This window comes from Scleropages formosus, chromosome 20 (assembly GCF_900964775.1).
Source record: "Scleropages formosus chromosome 20, fSclFor1.1, whole genome shotgun sequence".
Classification (NCBI taxonomy): domain Eukaryota; kingdom Metazoa; phylum Chordata; class Actinopteri; order Osteoglossiformes; family Osteoglossidae; genus Scleropages; species Scleropages formosus.
Genome location: NC_041825.1, coordinates 1,806,712 through 1,830,283, shown reverse-complemented (window position 1 = coordinate 1,830,283; position 23,572 = coordinate 1,806,712). Strand labels below are relative to the sequence as shown.

The 23,572-nt window shown below is 45.6% G+C and overlaps 2 protein-coding genes and 1 pseudogene across 7 annotated transcripts; 2 read left to right on the top strand and 1 right to left on the bottom strand.

Moving 5' to 3' along the window:
- The first annotated feature begins 600 nt into the window (after nt 1-600).
- Nucleotides 601-2,355, top strand: LOC114909212 (uncharacterized; annotated as a pseudogene).
- Nucleotides 2,356-2,413: 58 nt separating this feature from the next.
- Nucleotides 2,414-9,713, bottom strand: LOC114909196 (uncharacterized). Of its 5 annotated transcripts, XM_029246773.1 has the most exons (4): nt 8,401-9,713; nt 7,786-7,873; nt 3,972-5,321; nt 2,414-3,579 (listed from the first exon to the last, which is right to left on the bottom strand). In XM_029246773.1, the coding sequence occupies exons 3-4, from the start codon at nt 4,039-4,041 to the stop codon at nt 2,966-2,968; spliced, it is 684 nt and encodes a 227-aa protein (XP_029102606.1). In that variant the 5' UTR covers nt 4,042-5,321; nt 7,786-7,873; nt 8,401-9,713; the 3' UTR covers nt 2,414-2,965. The 5 variants fall into 5 exon arrangements, with proteins under 5 accessions (XP_029102606.1, XP_029102604.1, XP_029102605.1 ...); XM_029246771.1 differs by having other exon boundaries at nt 7,786-9,713; XM_029246772.1 differs by having other exon boundaries at nt 3,972-5,317; nt 7,786-9,713.
- LOC108919305 (transforming growth factor beta-1-induced transcript 1 protein-like) lies at nt 7,021-21,888 on the top strand. Of its 2 annotated transcripts, XM_018727210.2 has the most exons (12): nt 7,021-7,690; nt 9,722-9,772; nt 10,153-10,328; nt 12,171-12,232; nt 14,384-14,526; nt 14,627-14,753; nt 15,294-15,378; nt 17,637-17,816; nt 19,094-19,267; nt 19,371-19,452; nt 19,626-19,774; nt 21,281-21,888. In XM_018727210.2, the coding sequence occupies exons 1-12, from the start codon at nt 7,678-7,680 to the stop codon at nt 21,545-21,547; spliced, it is 1,509 nt and encodes a 502-aa protein (XP_018582726.1). In that variant the 5' UTR covers nt 7,021-7,677; the 3' UTR covers nt 21,548-21,888. The 2 variants fall into 2 exon arrangements, with proteins under 2 accessions (XP_018582726.1, XP_018582736.1); XM_018727220.2 differs by lacking the exon at nt 9,722-9,772.
- Nucleotides 21,889-23,572: the final 1,684 nt, after the last annotated feature.

Below are 23,572 nucleotides of genomic sequence, written 5' to 3'. Positions count from 1 at the left end.
CGCTCAGTAGACGGGTGGTTCGTGAAATCCAAACTCGGTCCTTGTGAATGTGAAGAAATACCTCATAAGCTAGTTGGGAGGTTCGGTGAAACTCCTCTTAAAGCTGAATTGTTGACTGACAAATTTTATCTCTTAGGATTTGAGTTGTACTTAGCCTGAACTCATAGAGTAAGAATACCCCAGTGTTTAAATGGGTACATCACTGTAAAGTTAATTATCTAACACTGTAAGTGTCCTAGTTGAAAGACATCAGCTGAGAAAAAATAAATGATAAACAATAATGGCTGGTAGTGTAGTGGATGGAGCTACTGACTTTGGATCCCAAGATCACAGGCTTGAGTCTCACCTCCAGCTGTAGTACCCTTGAGCAAGGTACTTGCTCCAGTAAAATTACCCAGCTGTATCAATGGGTAAATAATTGCAAGTATCTCAACACTGTACGTCACTTTGGAGAAAAGCATCAGCTAAATGGACAAATGTAAATAACAAGGAACACTTAGTGCAGTTGGCCTCCATATGTCCTGCAGCTCAGTTCTGTACAATAGTGTGATGTTGGCTGGCTGAGCTGTACGGGACCTCATACAGCGCGACTGGGAGCCTATGACTCATGAAGAGCTGGAGCAGCGCCTGGACCGGGCCGTGAAGGAATTTCCGGAAGGTGATCTTATCGAAAGAGCACGAGTTTTAGTTGGAACGGTTTTTCCACCGGAGCACCAAGTACCTCAACAGATGGGAGACACTGAACAGCCACAGGCTGAGGGATCACAGATAGTACCTGGAACAGGTGAAGAAAATGCCGCAATCCAGGTGAGTCCATGTGAAGTTTTCAGATTCATAGTAGAGAAGCCAGAAACTGCAGATATTTTAAAAACTAACAATGACAACATAAAGCTCATCTGTGTGTTATGTGTTAAAAAATATTATACATTACGTAACATATACACAAAACCTATGAGTAAGTGTAGGATATCGTAGGACGCAGATTTATTGCTACCTTGTGCTTTCTGAATAGGTTCATTCTACTTTGTTATTCTGTAAATGAATACAGAATGAGTTGGTTCATTAACATCCCTTTAATTTTCACAGTAAATCAAAGACATTCTCCAGAACTCAGACTCTAGCTACAGCAGGAACCGGTGGCCCGGCCGACCCTGTCTCTCCATGAACCACGCAGTCCTCCTGTCCCTCGCTCTGCTGTCCAGTCGCCTTAGCTATCGATGCGTGTCGTCACGCATCCAGGTGGAGAAAGGGAACATCCACCGGATCTTCTCCTTCTGCCACGGGGGAAAAGCACTGCAAGACCAGCTCATCCAATGGCCAACGGGTCAGTGTGAGGATACACACAGTAATTTAATTAATTTGCTCATCACAAAACACATAATGGGCCTGCTAAACAGTGAGAAATTATTGGACAGAAATATGGACACTTTTTTTTTTTTTAAACAATCCCCATCTTTCCTTTCCTTCTTCCTGGATCGGTCGAAAAGGAAGCCGAGGAGAACCTACAAAGGTTCTGCAGCGTGACGGGACTGGAGGGAGCGAAGAATGCTCTCCCTAAAGTTTTTGGCACCTTGGGTTGTACCCGCATTCTCTCTTAGCTGAACCTGGAACTCGCGTGCGACAGCCGAGGCAGGTTCATTTACTGTAGGATCAGCAGGGGCTCCGACACGGACAGAGCCGGTGCTTTGATAGAAAAGCTCCGATTGCAACTGCAAATGTTACCCAAGGATTCTTGCATCATAGCACACTTGGGATACCCTCTCCATGGTCACATACTGATACCATACCCCACGGCAAGAAGCCCAAAGGAGACGCTCTACAATCAGTCCCTCGAGAAATATTTGAAGGTGTTCCGTCGGGCTGCTGCTGAACTCAAATCCCGATTCCAAAGGCTGCAGTACCTAGACATGGTCAGTTTCACACGGGAGAACTGTGGTTTTGATCGCCTGTATACTCCATAACATGTTCCTGGACGGAGGAAATAGATTCCCTGCAAAAAAGGACACGAGTGAAGTGCTACTGGTGGAGGAAGAGGATGGATTGCAAAAGAGGGAGGCGGTTGCCGAGTTACTGCAGAGAATGATAAGAACAAGGTTTATTAGCAGTGATACAGAAATAATGGCTGAGCAAGTGACACAAGATGTATTTAATATTTTTTTATGGTGGCAAAGAGCCTGATATTTGTTGCTCTCAACTTAAAAGAAATTTGCTCTCTTTGCCAGTTTACCTAATAATGTTTTGTATAAGTTTCGCTTGTTCAGGGAATATTTTGTAAAAGTAGTATTTGGAGAGACTTGCATTTATTCAGTTGGTTGATACTTTTCTCCAAAGCAACAAATAAATTATCCATTTATACAGCTGGATAGTTTTTAACTGTATCAGTTCAGGGTAAGTACCTTGATTAAAGATACTACTGCAGGAGGTGGGATTTGAACCCATGACCTGAGTCTAGAGGAGGGATCTAACCACCACACTGCATTTCAAGTTCCTGGAAATTACCTGCCCAACTTCAACTTGTGTTTAATGTTCCTCCTGTTTCATATGAATAAAAAGATTTATTGAAGGCTGTGACGTCGGTCACTTTTGCGACACACATTTGACTCCAGCGACACAGAAATATTCAGTCATCGGTTTACTGTGCGCAAAGGCATGAGGGTGAAAACCTTGAAAAGAAACAGTTAAATGACAATTTTCAGTCGCTTGGCTGCAAGATGAGTCGTAGACAAGCTAACTAAATCAGTCCAATCAAAAATAATTAGAGATTTCATTCCAAGAGGCAAGAACGAGGTGAAAATTTAATGATGTGTGTACCTTCGTGGTCTTTCTGCCATTCATGCTCGTTGCAGAAAGCGGCATTTCCAAGGGTTTCGGCCGGCATTGCCACGACCTTTCGACCGTGGAAAGCGGTTCGAAAAATGACCTGAAGACGTACCAACGTTCACAGCTATTCTTTACAATGAGCCGTCTACCCACTGTCCCCGGTGACGCTGTGGGAGCTGCGCTCAGCAGCCAGACTAGAGATGGCTCTGGCCAGATTATTTATAGCTTCTATCTTTCTCTCCTCGAGATCCTTCTGTTGGGTCCAGAGATCCATCTTGCGCTCCTGCAGCTCGAGGTACAGCTGTAGAACGTCCTGGGGGGGCCTCGAAGGCGCGGGGGAGGGGGAAGGCGTGGGGGGCAGGGGAGGAGTCGGAAGGATTGGCGTGAATTTTTTACTTGCCATGACGGTCGCCAGCTTCTTGCTGAGCTGACCGTTCCTCTGCTCGTCCGAGTCATCGGCGGCCTTGCCCAGAACGTCATGCATGGCCTGGAAGAATTCCCAGTGCACGATCTGAGCGCCCCGTCTCTTCGCCCTCTCGGCGTTCTTGCGGTACGTCGACATCATGTTCCGCCACTTGCTGTCGCACTCGTGGGCCTTCACGGTGACGTCGTCGCCCAGCTCCCGCAGCTTCGCCGTCACCCTTTCGGCCACCGTCGCCCACAGCTTCTTCATCTTGCAGACGGGCCGGTTGAAGTCGGCGTCCATGGAGAGGCGCGTGCGCAGGAGCAGCCAGGTAGCCTGCTGGCTCCACACGAACTCTGGGGGACACATGAGGGACAGGCCAAGGGACGGGGTTTGGACGCCACACAGAGACAAAGTTAGAGAGCTGCCAGCCGAGCGCCAGCGCGACACACCTGAATGCGAAGGAGCTGCAGCGCCCTCGCCCTGACCTGACCTGACCCGACCCGACAAAGTTTTTACAACTAATCAAGTCTGCAAACTGATCTTAAGGTCACTAGAGGAAAGCGCGCGCTGCCGCACGTGACTCTCGGAGCCTTGAAACGAAACACTTCGCGGGGCACAAACCGTTGAGCCAAACGTTGCGACTCTTACTCGGTCATACGCGGAGTGAACAGCGAACAGCTGCAGTCAGTTAAGCTAATTCTCCAACGTTAATACATGGCACTTAAGTTGCTGAATTAAACTGTACCCTTTTTAGACTTTTCGGTTTTGGAAGCAGTCTCTGAAATGTGAAAATCGCTTTCATTTTCCGTTGCCATGATTCTGTCGACCGCGGTTGCGGCAACTTGTATTTTGCGAAGGAAGAAGTCAAACGTGGTTGGACCCGGATGGGTTGTTGCGTGGAATTAAACAACCGTTACGCTGTAGGAAAACGAACAACATAACCCGAAACGGTTATTTTAACAACATACGACTGATGCGGCTCCGCGGGTGCTTTGTAGAAATACAGAAATCCTTGAAACATGGGAAATGTAGTTCATTAACCAGTTATTCCTTCGGAAAAATGCATATTCGAACTACAAACCCGAACGGCTTTAGGTAAAAATGGCAGTCTGTGTAGCTTGTCAAATTTTTTTTTTTTGTTTTTCAGGGAGTTGTAGTTTTAAACTTCACCGTATATTGGTACCTACATGGGGCACAGGGAGAACTAAAACTACAAACACCAGAATGCAGTCCTCACCCTCGGAAATTTCTTCTATTGTTTCTGAGACTCGTCGCTGAGTAGCGGCTGCTTGTTCGTGTTGGTTGTCTACATTTTTTTTTTCTCTCTCATCAGTATGATTATCAACATCGGTAGATAAGTAGAGTTTGTGAGGGGAGGTGTCATATTGTAATTCTTGAAAATAAACTTCTCTTAATGATTGTCGTAGCCCCACTTTCCACATTGCGCGTTTTTTGGCTACCTAACGTGCTCCAACGATTCGGCAGTTCGAAGGAAGCCGTAGCGAGTGGACTCTATTTCCCAGCAGCCCTTTCGACAAATTTCACAGGCGCCTATTTGCAGAATGCTGGTAGCTGTAGTTCAGTGTAAATGTTCATTCCTGTTTCTGCTACCCAGGACTGCAACGAATTGTCATTCTTCTGTTTTAATTTTTCCCATTATGTAACTTAAAGAGGACACTGAAAAATATCCTGAAATTAACTCAGGGAAAATAAAAATCTACAAAACACAAAGCTCCCTCTGTGCAACCCTCTCCTAAAATAAAGAATAAATGCAGTGCGGGCAAATGTGGGAGGAATGGAAAATATGAAAAGAGCAGATCCATGCAGAGAGGCACCACAGTCCTTGTCTTGGTTTCCTTTCTCAGCTAAATAAACGGAGAACTGGTGAAACCACAGAGAAAGCGAGAGAAAGAGATGAGGGCAGTCGAGCGCAGCTGTGGCAGGCGCTGGTTACTATTCCCACTTGGCGAATAATAGAGAGAAGCTGTGGCATCACAAGCCAGCGGGTGTGTGGCCTCCTGGCACCACTGCTGGAGCTCTTCCACGTGCCTGGAAAAGATTTCATCTTGCCCTTGGAATTCTTTCCAGTTGCTGCCTGGAAAAAGAGACCAGAACTGTGGTAGGTTAAGTAAAACAGTGTAAAAAAAAAGGGGGGGGGGTAGTGTCAGAATTTGCATCCTAAAGAGTTTTATCTTTCCTTGCTTTTATTAAATCTCATTTGCAGAATAAATCAAAGTGTGTCTGTTGTCAGTGCTGCTTCTAACTACAGTTATTAATTTGGCTGATGCTCTTCTCCAAAGGAAAATACAGCGATAACTATGCTGAATTTAGCCGACACCGTTGTCCTCTAGATACACTGCGTTAAACTCCTGCTGCCAGTACCCATGTACTCTCTACATTCGAGTAATGTAACACACTCGTTCACACACATGCATGTATACATACTGGAGGCAGTTGAGAGTCACTCGTTTACATTTACACGTGTTCATTTAGCAGATGCTTTTCTCCAAAGCGACGTACATCTCACAGAAAATACAATTTGTGCATTACATTAGGAGAAAGAGACATAGCTGCAGATGTGTGATTCTTAAGTACAGTTTGTTTGTAGCGCACAGTGAAACTAAGTTCACATTTCATTGTCTGCGGTCATGTCTCGTGATCGTAATGAACGCAAAGATTCTCATAAAATAACTTATGAAAAAGAGAAGTGAAAGTTATCACACGCAGATCATCTGAAGTCGCTTGTCCGACATGGGGTTGCAGCCTAACCTGGTAACACAGGGCGTAAGGCTGGAGGGGACGCACCCAGGACGGGACGCCACTCCGTTGCAAGGCACCTCAAGGGGGACTCGAACCCCAGGCCTACTGGAGAGCGGGACCCAGTCAAACCCACTGCGCCACCACACCCTCCCAAAGTGAATGTTATGAATTAGGAAAATTATATATGAAAGAGCAGTTTTACATGGAGGGACTGTTTGGAGGTATTTTGTGTATTGATACACTAATATGTTTGAATATACACTGTAGTCTTACAGTAAATTGAAATTTTGAATATGTATTGTATTGTAATTGTTAAAAAGTAGGTAGTTAGCTATACCAGTGTGGTCTCTACATATATGTGTGTGTGCGTGTGTGTCTGTCCATGTTGCAGTATTACTTGCAATGAAACATATTCTGTACACACAAACACACACACACACACACACGCACAATGTTTTTGTCTCTTTTTCAGAGTAACCTAAAGTTGCTATGATTATTTCCTTCTCCTGATTTCACTCTGTACTGCTCCTGTGTAAGTACTCTATATGATCTCTATGATTGTATCTGATGTATAAATTCTCTGCCCTGATTTCATTCTTTCTCTTGTTTACCAGTACGTACTGTATATGATCTTTGTCATGGTATACGATGGTATACGATATATAAATTCTCTTGCCCCGATATCACTTTTCGTCCTGTTCACCAGTATGTCGGCCTGCTGCGTATGATCCCTGTGATGGTATATGAGGGTATACGATATATAAATTCCCTTGCTCTGATTTCACACTTGTCCTGTTCACCAGTATGTATTGTATCTGATCCCTATGATGGTATACGATGGTGTATTATGGCACACTGATCCCACACACCCCGGGTACAAACTCTTTACACTTCTCCCCTCCGGCATCACCCTCATGAACAGTTACACTCCCCTATAGGTCTCCTATCAGTGCAATATATCCCATCACTTTTGTAATTTACTTTTTTTTTCTGTTTATTCCATTTACTCTGTAAGTATTTATTTATTCTGTGTCCGTGTCAGCTGTCTGTCTTCTTGTCTATTGTCTGTAATACCGAAAGCACCAAAGCAAATTCCTTGTGTGCGTCAGTACACTTGGCAAATAAAACCTCATTCTGATCCTGATGCTGATCAGATATATGAAGCCCACTGCAGCAGCGCCATCATCACCTCCCCACTGCAGAGCAGTGTAATATGGACACGTTTCATTAGCGCCTTTGTTTTTTTTTTGTCGAGGATCGTCGGACCGGCGGGACCTCGGAGCCACTTTTCCCGCAGCGGCTCCAACGTCCCGCCAGCGCTCGAGCCCAATTCCTTAATTTTCTATCCCAAATATGGTCTAGGAATGTGCGTGCTGACGTCACCTGCCCGCGTGGGGGGCGGACGGGGAATGGGGAATGGGGAATGGCGAATGGGGGGGCGGTCATCGCAGAGCAGGGGCGAAGGGAGGAGGAGGAGGAGGAGGAGGAGGAAGAAGAGAGAGGAGGGAGAAGACGCCCTGTCTGATCCAGCGCTCGCAGGAGCGACACCGCAAAGCGCCACGTTTTTTTACAGAAAAGAAAAGAAACGAGAGAGGCAATAATAACGCGAATAGTCATTAATGCTGCTGTTATTGACTTGAAGTGAAGCGAAGCCAGTAAGTCAGTGTGGGATCAGTGCGCCGCGGAGCCCCATGGATGATCTCGGTATGTAGTTAACGGGAGCGCGGAGCGGGAGCGCGGAGGGCGGAGGGTGGAGCGGCGAAACGGCGGAACGGCGGAGCGGCGGAGCCTTTACACACATCCCGGTCCGGACAAACTTGTTCGTTCTCGTTCTCGTTCTCCGTCCGCCGTCCCGCTAAAGTGAACCCCTCGGGGGGGCGAAAAGTCCTTTTGAGGAACAGGAAGGGCGAGGATGTCAATGTAAAACCCAAGTCTTCCTTGAAGTTTTCGATCTTGCGAAGGAGCCGCTGCGCTGCGCTCCGTTTCTGTAACGTTACCATCACGTCGAGGAAAAGTAACTTACTGTCTTTCAGAGTAAATTGCAGCAACGGACACATTTTACAACACGGCGCGGCTAATAATAGGAGGCTTTTGGAGGAGGAGGCGCGTTTCCGCTCGACCTTCTGCAACATGATGTATCAATAATCATGTATCTAATGATGTATCAATAATGTATCTAATCGTCTAATGTATCCGTTATGTATCCACAATGTATCAGTCTTATTAATCGGGCGCGCGCTGTCACTGACTCACGTTGTTCATTTCTGCGCGCGCCGCTGCAGTTTTTTTTCCACTCCTTCTTCACTGAAAAGTTCAAAACCAGGAGGGAGGGAGGCTCTTTCACACGCGGCATTTACATTTCACCTATAATCGGTTCATTGTACCACCACCAGCAGCCTGGTCTCTCTTCTTACCTGCTTATTAGGTCGCCAAGAAACGTTTGCAAAACGACAGCAGCCTTATTAAAGAAAAAGTTTTGTCCAACAACAGTAGCGCATGATCCTAGATGAGAAACACATGTACGAACCGCAGTGTCCACGGAAATACGTAATAATGGGCACAAAGGCTCCCTGCTCTTGGACTGAGATCCTGCTTTGTTGTGTAACGGGACAGTGAGTGTGTGACTTGAATTATGTCTGCTAGTTTAGTTATAAAGCCTGGCGTCTTTCACCTGGCTGGGAGAACAGTGGGCCAGTTGTCTAACATACATGATGAAATATGCTGAGATGACGTTATATAAAGATGATAAAAATGAAAAAATATCACATGTATATAATGTGAAATATGTGTATGTACAGTTTTCACAGTATATGCAGTGTTTCCTCTTACTTGCGCCGTGGGGTTCTGTAAACACTTCACTGTGCAGGTTGGGTTTATTTGTCTCAGAGCCAGAGGCCAAGATTTAAAAAAAAAAAAAAAAAACACAGGGAACACTAAATATGGTCATAATTCTCATTGAGAGAATTTCAGTGCCATATATGAGCAGCCCCGTGTGTGTGTGTGTGTGTGTGTGTGTGTGTGTGTGCATGCTTTTGTGCCTGCTAGCGTGTGTTTCTCCCTTCGCACGTGTGGAACTTGCCGTCTCGACTCACACGCGTACAAATACTACGCGTGGCGAGGTCTAGTGAGCTATTGTGAGCAATTTGTACTTTACTCAAAAGCCCGTACAAAAGTCACATCTTCGGGAAGCGGCGTGGTATTTTACCCGTGTAATTATCCACCGTGGAAAACTTTACTCCGACAAAGACAAAGGAAGGGTCGCATGTAAGGCTGAATATTTTGGCCTTATGGGGATATGATTTCAGGGAGAGGCCCCCGTTATTATCGTCGCGTGGAAGAGGCGCGGAGGGCCGCTAGGAGCCACACGAATGCTCGCTATCTGCAGCCAAGCAGTGTCACTGTCCTTCCTCTGCAGATATGGTTGAAGAAAAACTAAGCGCCTGGAAGTAAGAGATAGTTAAGGGACTAACTCTGTGACACTGGCTATATATGGCTTAAGCGTTTCTTTCCCGAATACGCGCTTTCGGACGTTCGCGTGAATGAGTCCCTGCTGTTTGTGGATGTCGGTAAACACTGTCACGTATCGTATGTCGCTCTTATAGAGCACACGTGGATACACGCCTAAAAATTCCGGCTCTGTTTTGTTTGATGGATCTGCCCCCCCGTGTCCCGTGCGCTGTGCCCGGCTGCCCGCCCCGCTCCAGGATTGCTCACTGTGTGTCTCTCTACCTGTAGGAGAGCCTGACCCACCTTACTCCCCTCTCAGTCCTCGTATTGTTGTCTTTGGTATGTAACTGTTTGTCTACTTGCGAGCATTTGTGCCTCCCGTTAATGTCTCTTCCATTCATTCCTGCGCAGTTTTGTAGGAATTTCCTACTAAACAATGATTTTTTTTTTTTCTTTTTTGCACTCTACTGTCCTTCTGCTCATCTCGCTTTGCGCTCACCTCCGACCGTGTTCTCCATCCGGTGCGTGTCAGTGCCTTAGCTCCATGCGCGCCCCTCCCTACTGCTCGCTGTCCATTCACACCGAGAGCATTAAATGTGTCGACACTCGTGCTTCTCCTCTGAAGCCATTTGAAAGTTGACATGTGGGTCTTTGCACTGTCTTGTGCGATACCCTCTCCCCACGTGGCGCTCTGCTCACCCATCTTCCTCCCTATGAAGACGAACTTCTAGCTGATCTGGAGAACTCCACCTCTCCCTTGGCCAGACGTCCGGTCCTCCTTACGTCCGACCCCCCCGGAGGCATCTCGGATTCCGGTCCTTTGGGTCCAGCTGTCTCTGGGCCCCGGGAGGTCATCCAGGATCGACCACCACCCCCCGCGTACACTCCTCAGCAGGTGGGTGGGAGAAGCAGTCGCTCAGAATCAGCCAAGTGAGGAAAGGTTGCGCGTCGGTGGCCGGTCCGATCGATAACTACTTCATTGCACTTGACATCGGTATCAGTACACCTCGTATAAACGTGGTATTTTGGCTGGTTCATCCGTATAAACGTGGTCCTTGATTTACGATGAGGTTCCGTTCCGACAACCTCGTAAGTCACAAATCTCCTAATGCTGTATTATGTGAACCATGAGAATATTTAAACAACACGTGTGAATGTCATGTTGTACAACAGGGATTTGTTGTATTTTTCCACTACTTTCACCCGGTACTCGTGCAAGAAAGGGGGCAGCTGGTAGCACAGTCTTTCGAGTTGCTTCCTTTGGACCCAAAGGTTACAGGTTTGAATCCCCCCTCTGGCTGTAGTGCGCTTGAGCAAAGTACTTTATGAAGGGCTAAATAATTGTAAATACCTTAGTGCTGCAAGTTGCTTTGGAGAAAAGCATCTGCTAAATAATAAAAGTAAATATTACATTTTAATTAATATTAGTACTAATGTGATACTAAGGTAGAATAATTCAGGTGTTTGCTTTGCTATTTTTAGTTTCTAAATCGTCTTCTGCTTCTTTTCAGCACCACCGGAACACTTTTTTTTTTTTTTTTGCTTTCTCGACATTTTAAGTAAACGTAACTTGAAGGGAATCACAAACTGAAAGTTTTGTAAGCAAAACTAAGTTGCTGCTGGACACCCAAACACTGACGGAGACCCAAACAGTTAAAAAATATAGTGTCTTGCAGCAGCGCGGTCGATGTGACCGTGCAGCAGATGGAGCGAGCGGTCGTTGTGATGTTGCAGAAATAATGGGAAATATGCAGCAGGTCTTAGGAGCTTTCGCGTACCAGACTTTTGACTTTTAAAACTTTTCAGAACTATTTAACTTACTGTACTACTCTTTTCTTAAAGAGAGCTGGCATACAGTACAAATTGTGTGCCAAAGCTTCATACAATTAGCTGACGCAGCAATTGTGAAGAATCGGTGCTGCCTTGTGTTTGTAAACATTTACAACATGTCGCAAACACTCCTGCCGGGGGCCTCGCACTGCGCAGTGATTGAACGAGTTTCCCTCCGAAAACTTCTCCTCGCTGCTGCTTCTGCAGAGACACAGATGCAGACGTGCAGTTTTCGAAGTACAGTCACTTAGTCCAAACCGTTGTCTTTTTTTCAGCACATATTATCATGTGAGTAGCTGCATATAGAATTAGAATAGACTCACCAGACTCACTTCGCCCATCATCTCCGACTTCATGTAAGGTGTAAACGTTCATGCACCATAACTTTAAGATGATGCCCAGATAAACCTTTGTGCAGCTACTCCTGTAATGTAAAGTAAATTTTTATATGTATCTCAGAAAAAAAAAAATTACTAAGAAGGTGATCAGGAATCGTCGATATTCGGATAACGTTTTATGCAGCTACTCGCGTGATGAACGTTGGTTCATGTGGTGGAAAGAAACAAACTAACTGCACTTGAGAATCACACGTCTGCATCTGAGCGTCTCTTTCTGCTAATGCAACGAACACGTTGTATTTTCTATGAGATGTTCGTCGCTTTGGAGAGAAGCGTCTGACAAAAGAACGAATGTACATCTGAATGTAGAATGGAATGGAATTATAGAACTGATGATGAGCCCTTTGTGTTGCGTTGAACTGGTGAGCTTTACAAGAACCAGCTCTCAGTCCCAATAAAGGACCCACTGTAATAAGATTAATGAGGTGACCGTGGTAAGTCTAGGTGGCTGTAAGTATTTGTGTAAAGTGCCCCATTAATGTTTCCTCTTGTTTCTTCTACTCTCTTAGACTGTGTCCGCCGCCATGAAGGCCAATGTGTCTCAGAACCCTGACACTGACAAACTCTACAGGTAACGTTCATACCCATGTTTCTACTGTCTGTTTTTTCGAAATACTCCATATTTTTCTCTTTGGTCCACTGTGGTCATTAGTTCAGTGGCCGTCCGGTCGTCTGCAGAGACCCCTCGACTTACGCAAATAGACCGTTTTTCAACCCTTTACGTAAGTCGAAAGTTCCGTATGTCGGATTCCCCCTCCTCCCCCAACATTTAACATAATAACATTAATAACTGCTCTGCTGATGATACCCAGCTCTTCCTCTCCTTTCCACCCGGTGCGTCGGACATCTCCGCACGCATTGCTGCCTGCCTGTCGGACATCTCTTCACGGATGTATGATCACCATCTCCAACTCAACCTCTCCCAAACGGAGATTCTTTACCTCCCAGCTGACCTATCCTCCTGTCACGACCTCTCGATCAAACTGGACAACTCACTCATTTCGCCTAGCTCCTTCGCTAAGAGTCTGAGAGTAACGATTGATGCGAGTCTGTCATTCTCTCAACATATCGAAGCCACAACCCGGTCCTGCAGATACATCTTGCATAATATTCGTAGGATCCGTCCCTACGTCACTACTGACTCCGCCCAACTACTTGTCCAGGCCATGGTGACTTCCCGTCTGGATACTGCAACTCTCTCCTATGTGGCCATCCTGCTACTGCCATCACACCTATGCAGCTTCTTCAGAATGCTGCTGCACGAGTTGTGTTTGATTTGCCGAAGCGCTCCCATGCATCTCCTCTACTCATTTCTCTGCACTGGCTTCCTATAGCTGCCCGAATCAAATTCAGAACCCTGGTTCCTGTGTACAAATGCATCAATAGAACTGCTCCCAGCTATTTACAAGACTTGATCAACCGCTACACCCCAGCCAGGCCCCTTCGCTCATCTACTTCTGCTCGCTTGGTGGTCCCGCGCACGAAAGGCAAAGCTCGAAGGTTCTCGGTTCTGGGTCCGTTGTGGTGGAATGACCTTCCCCTGTCACTCAGAACTGCGGAAACTCTGTCTGTTTTCAAGAAGGGTCTGAAAACTCACCTTTTCCGGATCCGCTTCGCCCGAGATCTCTCCAGCTCATCTATGGTGTAACTGTTCACGCATCGTAACTCCAGAAGCATCTCCAGATACAACCTTTATTCAGCCATTACTCTGGTATTGTACTGTTCATTTGTGTATCTTATAATGTTTAAAAAAAAAAAATGGTATGGGTATCAGGATTTGTGGCTTATGCACCTACTTGAACGATGAACCTCGGTGCAGCAAGTAGTAGGGAACAAACTAGGTTTGCTTGAGACTTTCATGTCTGCAGCTTTGTCTCCTTCTCTCAATGTAATGCATGAATTGTACTTTTGCTGAGATGTATGTCACTTTGGGTATAAGCGTCTGCTAAATTAATAAATGTAAATGTGAATGTAATAATTTTTCCATCTCAGTTATTGCACCTTCACGTTTCTTCGTTATTACTGTTGTTTTAGCTGTTCCTTCCGCTGCTCCTTCATACGTACAGCATCCTTCACTTTCGTATTTATAGTCGATACGACTAAACCTGGTTCCTGTGTTATAGACCGTGATCTTTGTCCACCTTCATACTTCCTTATTATTTTCAATTTCATCCCCAAATCGATTGCTGGACGCTTGCGAGACGCTTCTCGTTTTCCTTCAAGTGCACGTTTACCACGAGGAACTGTGAATAATGAAAAGGGTAAAAAATATGGGAAAAAAGCAGTACACTAAGGAGAGGAGGTGTGTTCATGACTCAGAACACGTAAGAACCGGGAAGATGCAGCTTCCTGCCTTGTCTGGTTATGCCAAGTTGCGCTTAACGTATTTCAGACGTTTTACATAGAATAAAAATGCTATCCGTAAATAATGTGTGTGTCGGCAATTTTTCCCGTAAATCTCGATTTACATAAATCAGATTTACATAAGAGGGCGTCTGTACATCAGTTAATCTCCATAAGTTTCTGGCTGTTTGTGGTTCACTTCAGTTTGTCCCTCTACCCATCCACCCGTGTTTGTTTCCTGGAATTTACCTTCCCTGGTCGACGTTGTCGGTGCGTCTACCTGCGTCCCTCACAGATGACGTGTCTTCACAGTGCCGTTAAACCGCTTTCCGAACTCGAGCGCAGAACTAACATCGCTCTTCTCCCTTTCTCTTCCCAGCACGGTGTGCAAGCCACGCTCCCCGCGCTCCCCTGACCCACCCCCTCCCCCAGCCTTCTCCTCCTCTTCTGTGTTAGGGGGCGGTTTGAGTGAGCTGGACCATTTACTCCAGGAGCTCAATGCCACCCAGTTCAACATCACAGGTCAGTACCGGACGTCCACACCGTGTCTTTCTTTCGCTGTGTGCAGCTGTATGAGATCCGCAGAGACACCGCCGAACGGCTCTTGTTTCCCACCTTCCAGATGAGATTCTGGCTCAGTTCCCCACAACTAAAAAGGTTGAGGGGGACAAGCAGAAGGACTACCAGAATTCCAGAGGTCGTGAGGAGCCAGGGAGAGACAAGGCGGTGCCCCCTGCCTCCACTCCTGGGTACTGCAACTAATGTTGCTCTTGTGTATTTGTACAGTATTTAATGTGGTCTAGTTGTGCTGTTCATGTGGCTCTGAGTGTTTGTTCAACTTTTAATTTCCTTCGGTGTCATACTGTCTCCAGTTTGCTGGATGTCGATGGCACTACACGTAAGATTATTGCCTGGGTGGTGCGAGAGGACGTGGGTTCGATCACCACTCAGTCTGTGTGGAGTTTGCATGTTCTCCCCGTGTCTGTGTGGGTTTCCTCCGGGTGCTCTGGTTTCCTCCCACAGTCCAAAGACATGCTGTTCAGGTTCACCCATAGTGTGTGAGTGACAGAGAGAGTGTGTGTGTGTTCTACTGATGTATGGATGAGTGACCCAGTGTAAGTAGTGTATCTGGCAGTGTAAGTCACCACGGTGAATAAGGTGTGTCAGCTGATAACACTACATATAGTTTGTTGGACGTCGCTTTGGACAAAAGTGTTTGTTAAATGTAAATGTATTGATTAGTGTGTCAGTCTGAACATTAACCATGACCGTTTTTGATTTTCTTCCAGGCCAGCAAAGCCTTCAGCCACCTCCGCGACTTTAGAGTTGGACAAACTTATGGCCTCTCTCTCCGACTTCAGAGTGCAAAGCTCAGTAGGTCTCTCACTGTCGCAAGTATTTATGACTACATTTCATGCACATTATAATGTGCAGTTAGTTTTTTCCCTTGCATCAGTTAAATTGCCTGTAGTTAAGAATCAGTTTGGAAAGAAAAATCAAAAAATCTCTGCCCAATCCTTTCCCTTCCTTTCCAAATCCTCCCGGCTTTTCTTTGATTTTGTCAAAGTTCTGTTGTTAGAAAACTGACCAGAACACTAAGTTGTGCTGCTTACAATGAAAGTACAGCTAAAGTGTATCAGTAAACGCCCAGGTTCATGCACAGAAAATATCCTAGTATACATAATTAAAATAAAAAAAATCAAAATATTTTAACACTATAGCATACAGTGTAGTAGTAAAGGGTGTTGTCTGGTAATCTGAAGGCTCATGGTTCAGATCCTGCTGCTCTCTAATACCCTCTATCAAGATACTTACCATGCTCTGAATAGAGTACTTTGCTGAATATGGGTGCATCCTTCCTTCCAGTAACAGGGCTGAGAAATCAAATGAAAATTAAATAATAAAGTAAACAAATAATGAATGAATAAATAAAATATAGTAAATAAAAATGTTACGCACGACAGTAACACCAAAGTTTTGCGTGTTAATATTTTTATAGCAACTTTTTAGTGTGCTTTTTGATGTTATATTTTCATTAATCAATAACCACTTGCCCAGTGTCTCTATTTTTCACATTTAGCATCGGAGGAAAGCAATGTCTTTCTGAGGTCTGTGTTGTCGTTTTATTTTTACCTTATTGTGATGAAATGAAAGCCATTTTAACCCATTTCTATACAGTTTGCATTTTAGATGCCACTTTTCTCATTTTGAAATGCCTCATTAGTGCTTCCTCTATTCTGAATTACGCTACAACTCTATTTCTGTAGCAACTATTGAGCACTCTATGTGTTCTGTCTGGTTTTGAATGTTTCCTTTTACTTGTTCTCAACTAAGTTTTTAGGGGCACAGTTACCCAAAGTCTCCCCTGTTTTTAGAAACTGCATTGTTAAATTCTTAACTTTGTTTTATTCAGCTCTCCTTATACCAGCTTACAGACGGGCTGAAAACTGTGATTCTTTCTTCCTAAAAACTGTTTCAAGTAATGCAGTAGAAAAAAGTGACTTTTATTTGGGCAATCATTTTTATTGTCTGCATTTTTTATGATCGCATTCCTTATTGAGCTCTTTGTACTAGTGTGTGAAGTAGAGTAAAATCTGGCAAGAACCTGCTGCTGACTGAAATGACACTGGGACCATAGTGACTGGCATTCTTGAATCTTGTAACTCTTTCTTTACACCACTTGCGGAAAAGTAAAACGATCCTGTAGTGAACAGAAAAGCCATTGTACTGAATGATAATTGTATTGAAATAGGCTGTATATCTTCATTAACTCCAGTGGTTTTTCACTTATAGGATCCCACTGTATAAGGGCTGAGTGTAAATCAGTCTTACTTACTTATTAATCACACATTGAAATATTCCTTGGACAAAGGAAGCAACTAAATAAAAATAACAGCGTATATATGTACACACTGCGCATGTGGCTTGAAGTGCAGTCATGGGCTGCTTAACAGTGACCGACCGCATGTATGACGGTGGTCCCATATGATTATAATGGAGCTTTAAAATTCTCATCGACTGGCGATGTTGTAGCGCAATGTGTTCCTCACATGTTCGTGGTGGTGCTGCTGTAAACAAACCTCCTTTGCTGCCAGTCGTATAAAAGTATAGCACATACAATTATGTACGGTACATAATACTTGATGATGATAATAAACACCTATGTTACTGCTTTATATATTTACTGTACTGTTCTTCTTATCGTCATTTTACAGTGTACTCTTTCTACTTATAAAGAAGTTTACTGTAAAACAGTGTGCTGTGTTACACCGGCAGCAGCATCGTAAATCTCGTGTTTACCGCATCTCTTGACTGCATCAAGGCTATACCATCTAGATGTGTATCAGTACACTCTGCAATCGAGGCTATACCATCTAGGTTTCCATAAGTACACTCTATGATCGAGGCTATACCATCAAGGTGTGTATAAGTACACCCTGTGATCGAGGCTATACCACCTAGGTTTGTATAAGTACACCCTATGGCCAAGGCTATACCATCTAGGTTTGTATAAGTACACTCTATGATCGAGGCTATACTGTCTAGGTTTGTATAAATACACTCTGTGATGTTTCCATCGTAACCTTGTCATTAAGTGACGCATGTCTGTAATCTGTGTCATGTGTTACTAGCCGGCACCTCCAGTCAACCAGGTCCAAACACCGCACCAGCAAACTGTGCCCCCGCCAGCCTCATCTGGTGGCTCCCTCGACAGCATGCTGGGCCTCCTGCAGTCGGACCTGAGCAGACAGGGCGTCCAGACCTCTTCCAAGGGCAACTGCTCAGCTTGCCAAAAACCAGTGGTGGGACAGGTACACAATGCTGTTCTTCATATAGTTGTGCTAAATGTTCTAAATCTGATAAACAGATGCAATATGAATTTGCCCAAGCTAGCATTCATGATATTGCTTGGCTCAGGGCTTGTTGGCCGAAAATACTCCAAGAAGTAGGACACATCCCAGGAAATCCCCTGGAACCTTGTTGGCTGTGGTTACAGTGGTAGTTTTTCAGTGAAACTAAATTTGGGAGGTATTGTTTCCAACAATTAACATACTTTAAACCTCCAACATAACCACAAAATCTGAAATAAGTGACAAATAAGCAAGTTTTGCGTCATGTTCGCTGTTTCCATTTCATCATGAGTTGGTTGCCTTTCATTTTTAGTCTTGTTGGCCTTGAGCTGTAAAATTCAAGCTTGGTGGACAAACCTACTTCCACACCAGTTGTGAGAATCCTCACTTCTCAGATGTTTACAGACATTTTTAATCCGTCTGTTTAGCCAGGGCTCTATTGACTTTCCTATTGCTACATACTTTTCAGTTCTAAGATCCTGCATAGTTTACAGACATGACAATAAGTGTGAGTCCCCTGGAATAGCGTGTGGAAAAAGATGTGATCTCAGATTTAGTCATTGGTGGAATTCTTGTTGAACAGCAATAACATTAACAAAATGACTCTTGTAGCTACTGATGTGAACTTGGCAGCAGCTGGGGATTTTGGGACATTCCATTTAATAAAATTGTTTCAGTTCATTTATATTTCTGGAGAATGTCTTGTATTATGAAAAGCTTGTTTCAGATCATGCCACAGCACTTAAGTGTGACTGAGGGTAGGATTTTGAGTTGAACTTCTTCGCTGTTATTGATACTGCTGTCTTTGTGGTCTTTGTCACACTGCATGACCCAACTTTTGAGCTTCAGATCAGAAAAATTCCCTGACATTCCTGTACAAATTTCCTGGTACGACTTATACCTCAGTGATCCCTTCAACTACAAGCTGCTCAGGCAGCAAAGTAGCCCCACACAATGATGCTGCCCCCACCATTTCTGAGTTGGAATGTGTATGTATACTTATATTTGTAAGATGCTATTGTTTATGGTAGCACAGTGGTTCAATAGGTAGCACTGGTGCCTCATAGCTCCTCCATCCATCCATCCATCCATCCATCCATCCATCCGTCCAGAGTCTGTATAGTTTAACTGTAAGACAAGCACATACAAGCTCTCTTCATACCCTTGTTACATATGCATAAAGAATTGTGTGCAGGTAAGGCGTGTGGGTAACTGACCGGTGTCCCCCTGCCATCCAGGTAGTGACTGCCCTTGGCCGAGTGTGGCACCCAGAGCATTTTGTGTGCACAGAGTGCGAGGTCGAGCTGGGCAACCGCAACTTCTTTGAGAAGGACGGTAGACCCTACTGTGAAGCCGACTACTTCTCCCTGTACTCTCCACACTGTGCTCACTGCACTAAACCCATACTCAATGTGAGTCAGCTTACCTCTGTGCTTATTTTTATTCATATCTCTTTATATTCACATTCTTGCCACACTAACCTCAAACCTGAAAATAATTTCTTTCTGGCTACAGAAAATGGTCACAGCCCTGGACAAGAATTGGCATCCAGAGTGTTTCTGCTGTGTTAAGTGTGGGGGGTCCTTTGGGGAGGAAGGTAATGATGATTGCCATCATGGCTGTAGATTGCTGACAATGCACAGATTCCGTTGTTTATGGGGCGTTTGTCATATATGGCACTATGAGGACATCTTCCCACGGCACACTGCACAGGATGCCTCCACTTCTGCTCCTGAGTTGCTGAAAGTATGATTCATTTTTTCTTCGTAGGCTTTCATGACCGGGAGGGTCAGCAGTACTGCCAGCAGTGCTTCCTGTCCCTGTTTGCTTCCCGTTGCCAAGGCTGCTCCCAGCCCATCCTGGAGAACTACATCTCTGCCCTCAACTCCCTTTGGCATCCACAGTGCTTTGTCTGCCGGGTGAGTGTCTCTGTGTGTTTCAGTTTCTGTGTGTGTGTGTGTGTGTGAGGAGGGGACGCGGTGGCACGGCGGGTTTGGCCGGGTCCCGCTCTCCGGCGGGTCTGGGGTTTGAGTCCTGCTTGGAGTGCCTTGTGACGGACTGGCGTCCCGTCCCGGTTGTGTCCCTTCCCCCTCCAGCCTTGCTGGGTTAGACTCCGGCTCGCCGTGACCCTGCCTGGGAGAAGCGGTTTCGGACGGTGTGTGTGTGTGTGTGTGTGTGTGTGTTTGTGCTTCTGTGTATATATCAGTCAGGAACAGCAGGTCAGCACTGATGGCACATGGTGCTTTGGTATCTCCTCATCTCCTAATGCTATTTTACAAGGTGTGGTAAAAAATACAGTCCGTGCATGCACCACGCGCAAATCGATGCACGAGGGACGAATAAAATGAACAGACCTTAATACCGACTGCCTTTCTAAAGCAGCCTGATATGTTCGCACTTGATTCGTTCGCTGGGTTTATCTCGATCGAGGTTCTTGTTTGTGTTCTCTGTCTTTGTCTCGCTGCAAGTCCATCGGTGCCCTTCTGCAGCCTTTTCATCGCTTGTCTCCTGTTATGCTGTTTTTGGGTGATGGCATTACTTTATGGCCGCGCTTCGTGGTGCAGCATATACTGTAGCGCTGGTACCTCGCAGCGCCTGCGCTGTTTATGTGCTGGTTTGAATCCAGCTCAGTTTCTGTGGAGTTTGCATGTTCTACCCATGGCTGCGTGGGTTTCCTCCAGGTGCTCTGGTTTCCTCCCACGGTCCAAAGACGTGTAGTTCAGGTGAATTGGATGCTTTGTGTTGCTCATACTGACTCTGTATGCGTGTGTGGCTACCCTGTAATGGACTAGCATCCCATCCATGTCGTGCCCCCGAGCGTGTGCGTGCCTGCATATGTTGCACACGCCTCATGGCTCACGGTTCATGGTGACTTCTGGCTATTTCCGGTATTAAAAGGGTTGCGAGAGGAATCTGTTTTCAGTCAAGTCCGGCGATCCGAGCGGCACAACGGAACATCTGAAAGCATTTATGGTGGGTGATTTCCAGAGCTGCTTCCAAACATGGCAGGACAGCTGGAATTAGCGCGTGGCGAGCCGTGGAGACTATTTATAAGGCGACTTTCATTCACAAAAAGCTCAAAGGCAGGGCTGATGGTGAACTCAGGCGCGGAGTTTATTGAAAACACTCGAATAGTGACTGGTGAAGTCAAAGTCTGGCAAAGCAGGAACGAGGTGCTGAACTTCTTGGAAAAACTGGAGGAAACAACCAAGGGCAGAGTCACGGTAAGACACAAGCTGCTGTACCGGTAGAGAGTGAATAAGTTATTTCAACATTTGCGGGGATTAATGCAGAACTGCAGGTCATTGCAGCGGGTTCACAAACTTTTTCTCACGGCTGCGCATTAACCTCATGTTTTACCGGTCCAGTGTGACAGCGTGTTACCGGTCCAGGCTCTTGCCACGAGCTCGCTCTTCTCTCCACAGGAGTGCTACACTCCGTTTGTGAACGGCAGCTTCTTTGAGCACGAGGGCCAGCCGCTGTGCGAGGCCCACTACCACCAGTCCCGCGGCAGCGTGTGTCACGCGTGTCAGCAGCCCATCCTGGGCCGCTGTGTCACCGCCATGGGGGCCAAGTTCCACCCTCACCACCTGGTCTGCAACTTCTGCCTCAAGCCCCTCAGCAAGGGCTCCTTCAAGGAGCAGGAGAACAAGCCCTACTGCCACCCCTGTTTCCTCAAGCTCTTCGGGTAGGAAGGGCAGGACCGCCGGCGCCGCGCTCGGTCTCGGTGGGGACGAGGGACGAGTCGGTAGCAATTTACACGTCATCGTGGGAGCCGGACATTGGGGGATGTTACCGGTCTGCAGGGCTTTAAAAACCTCATATACTCTGTAAGAAACGTAAAACAGCAAATGCAGCGGATTCCCAGCTAACGTCCTTTCGGTTCATTTCCTCCCCCCCTTTCGTGTTCCGGCTCGCTGGCTCCCCGCTGGATTTGAATACGATATCCCGTAAACATCGCAGTTTTCGTATCCGGACGCAAAATAAAATTTCCGCCAACTACACACAAATACATGAAGGGTGATGACGTGATGACGTGATGACTCGGCGGGCTCGTCTGGGTCCTGCTCTCCGGCGGGTCTGGGGTTCGAGTCCCGCTTGGGGTGCCGGGTTAGGCCCCGGTTCTCCGTGACCCCGTCGGGACAAGCAGTTTCAGCCTGTGTGTGTGTGTGTGTGTGTATTCATTTATCAGACACTTTTAGACGTACATCTCATAGAAAATACAGTGTATTCATTACATTCGCAGGAAGAGACACTTAGATGCAGACGTGTCATTCTTAAATACAGTTAGTTTGATTCGTTCCACCACATGAACCAATTTTCATCACATGAGTAGCTGCATAGAAGTTCATCAGAATATCGACGATTCCCGATCACCTCCCTAGTAATTTTTTTTTTTTTTGGATATACATATAAACGAGGGGGTGTGGTGGCGCAGTGGGTTGGACCACAGTCCTGCTTTCCGGTGGGTCTGGGGTTCGAGTCCCGCTTGGGGTGCCTTGCGACGGACTGGCGTCCCGTCCTGGGTGTGTTCCCTCCCCCTCTGGCCTTACGCCCCTGTGTTCCCGGGTGGGCTCCGGTTCCCCGTGACCCCGTATGGGACGAGCGGTTCTGAAGATGTGTGTGTGTGTGTGTGTATACATATAAACATTTATGTTACATTACCAGAGTAGTTGTGTAAAGGTTTATTTGGGCATCATGTTAAAGTTGAATGATTAAATGAGATGGAATAATAATTTAAAACCATGCAACTGACATATTGGCATAAAACACACACACACACACACACACACACACACACACACACACACACACACACACTCGCCAGGGATGGAGAGCCTGCCACCAACCTCCAAGGGTTACAGTGCAAAGAGACCCTTCTCCCCTCCCCTTGGCTTCACAGTATCACTATTGCACGATGCCCAAGTGCGCCTGTCTGAACGAGCTGCATTTTCGCTTGCAAAGCATCTGCTTCCATCACCAGCCACGCCCAGGCAGCGACTCTCACCTTCTCCCTTACAGTTTTTCTTTGTCACTTTATTTTCACTTTTATATTAGTATTTTATAGAAAATATGCATGTTTGGCATTTTAAATGATAGTAAATGTTTTCAAATGTTAGAGGAAATTAAAAAAAAAAATCCTTTGGGGGGGGTTCTTAAATTTAGTCCATTTATATGGTAAAATGCACTTTGGCTAATGTCTGAATTAGTTAAGTTTTTCCATGAATTAGTGACGTTAGCTGGGGGACTGCCGTATTTTCTACAAAAAAAAAAACAGCATTTAGCAGTTAAATATAGTATCTATTACCGTTCTTAGTATAACGAATATCCAAAGTGCACTTATTGTTTTCTCAAAAGACGGAGTCAGGTAATTAAACTGAGCTGCCATAAAATGGTGTATGTGGTTTACAATTACAAGTATTACAGTTTATATACTGATTTCTAAATGTATTGTGAACAGAAACCTGGCGCACAGGTTCCAGATATGAGTCTGTGTTTCTCTGCCAGCCTCAGCGAATGGATTTTGTATCGAGGGACACAGTTCGCAATCACAGTTTTTCACTCTTATTTCCATCAGTAATTCCATTTGCGACTTTTGCAGCCATGATTGTTCTGTGGCTTCAAACAACAAACACGTTATAATATAAATGCAGACTGTTGATACACCTTCCCAACGTGAGCAGTTTTAAAGGTCGACAACTTTAGACTTAACCTGA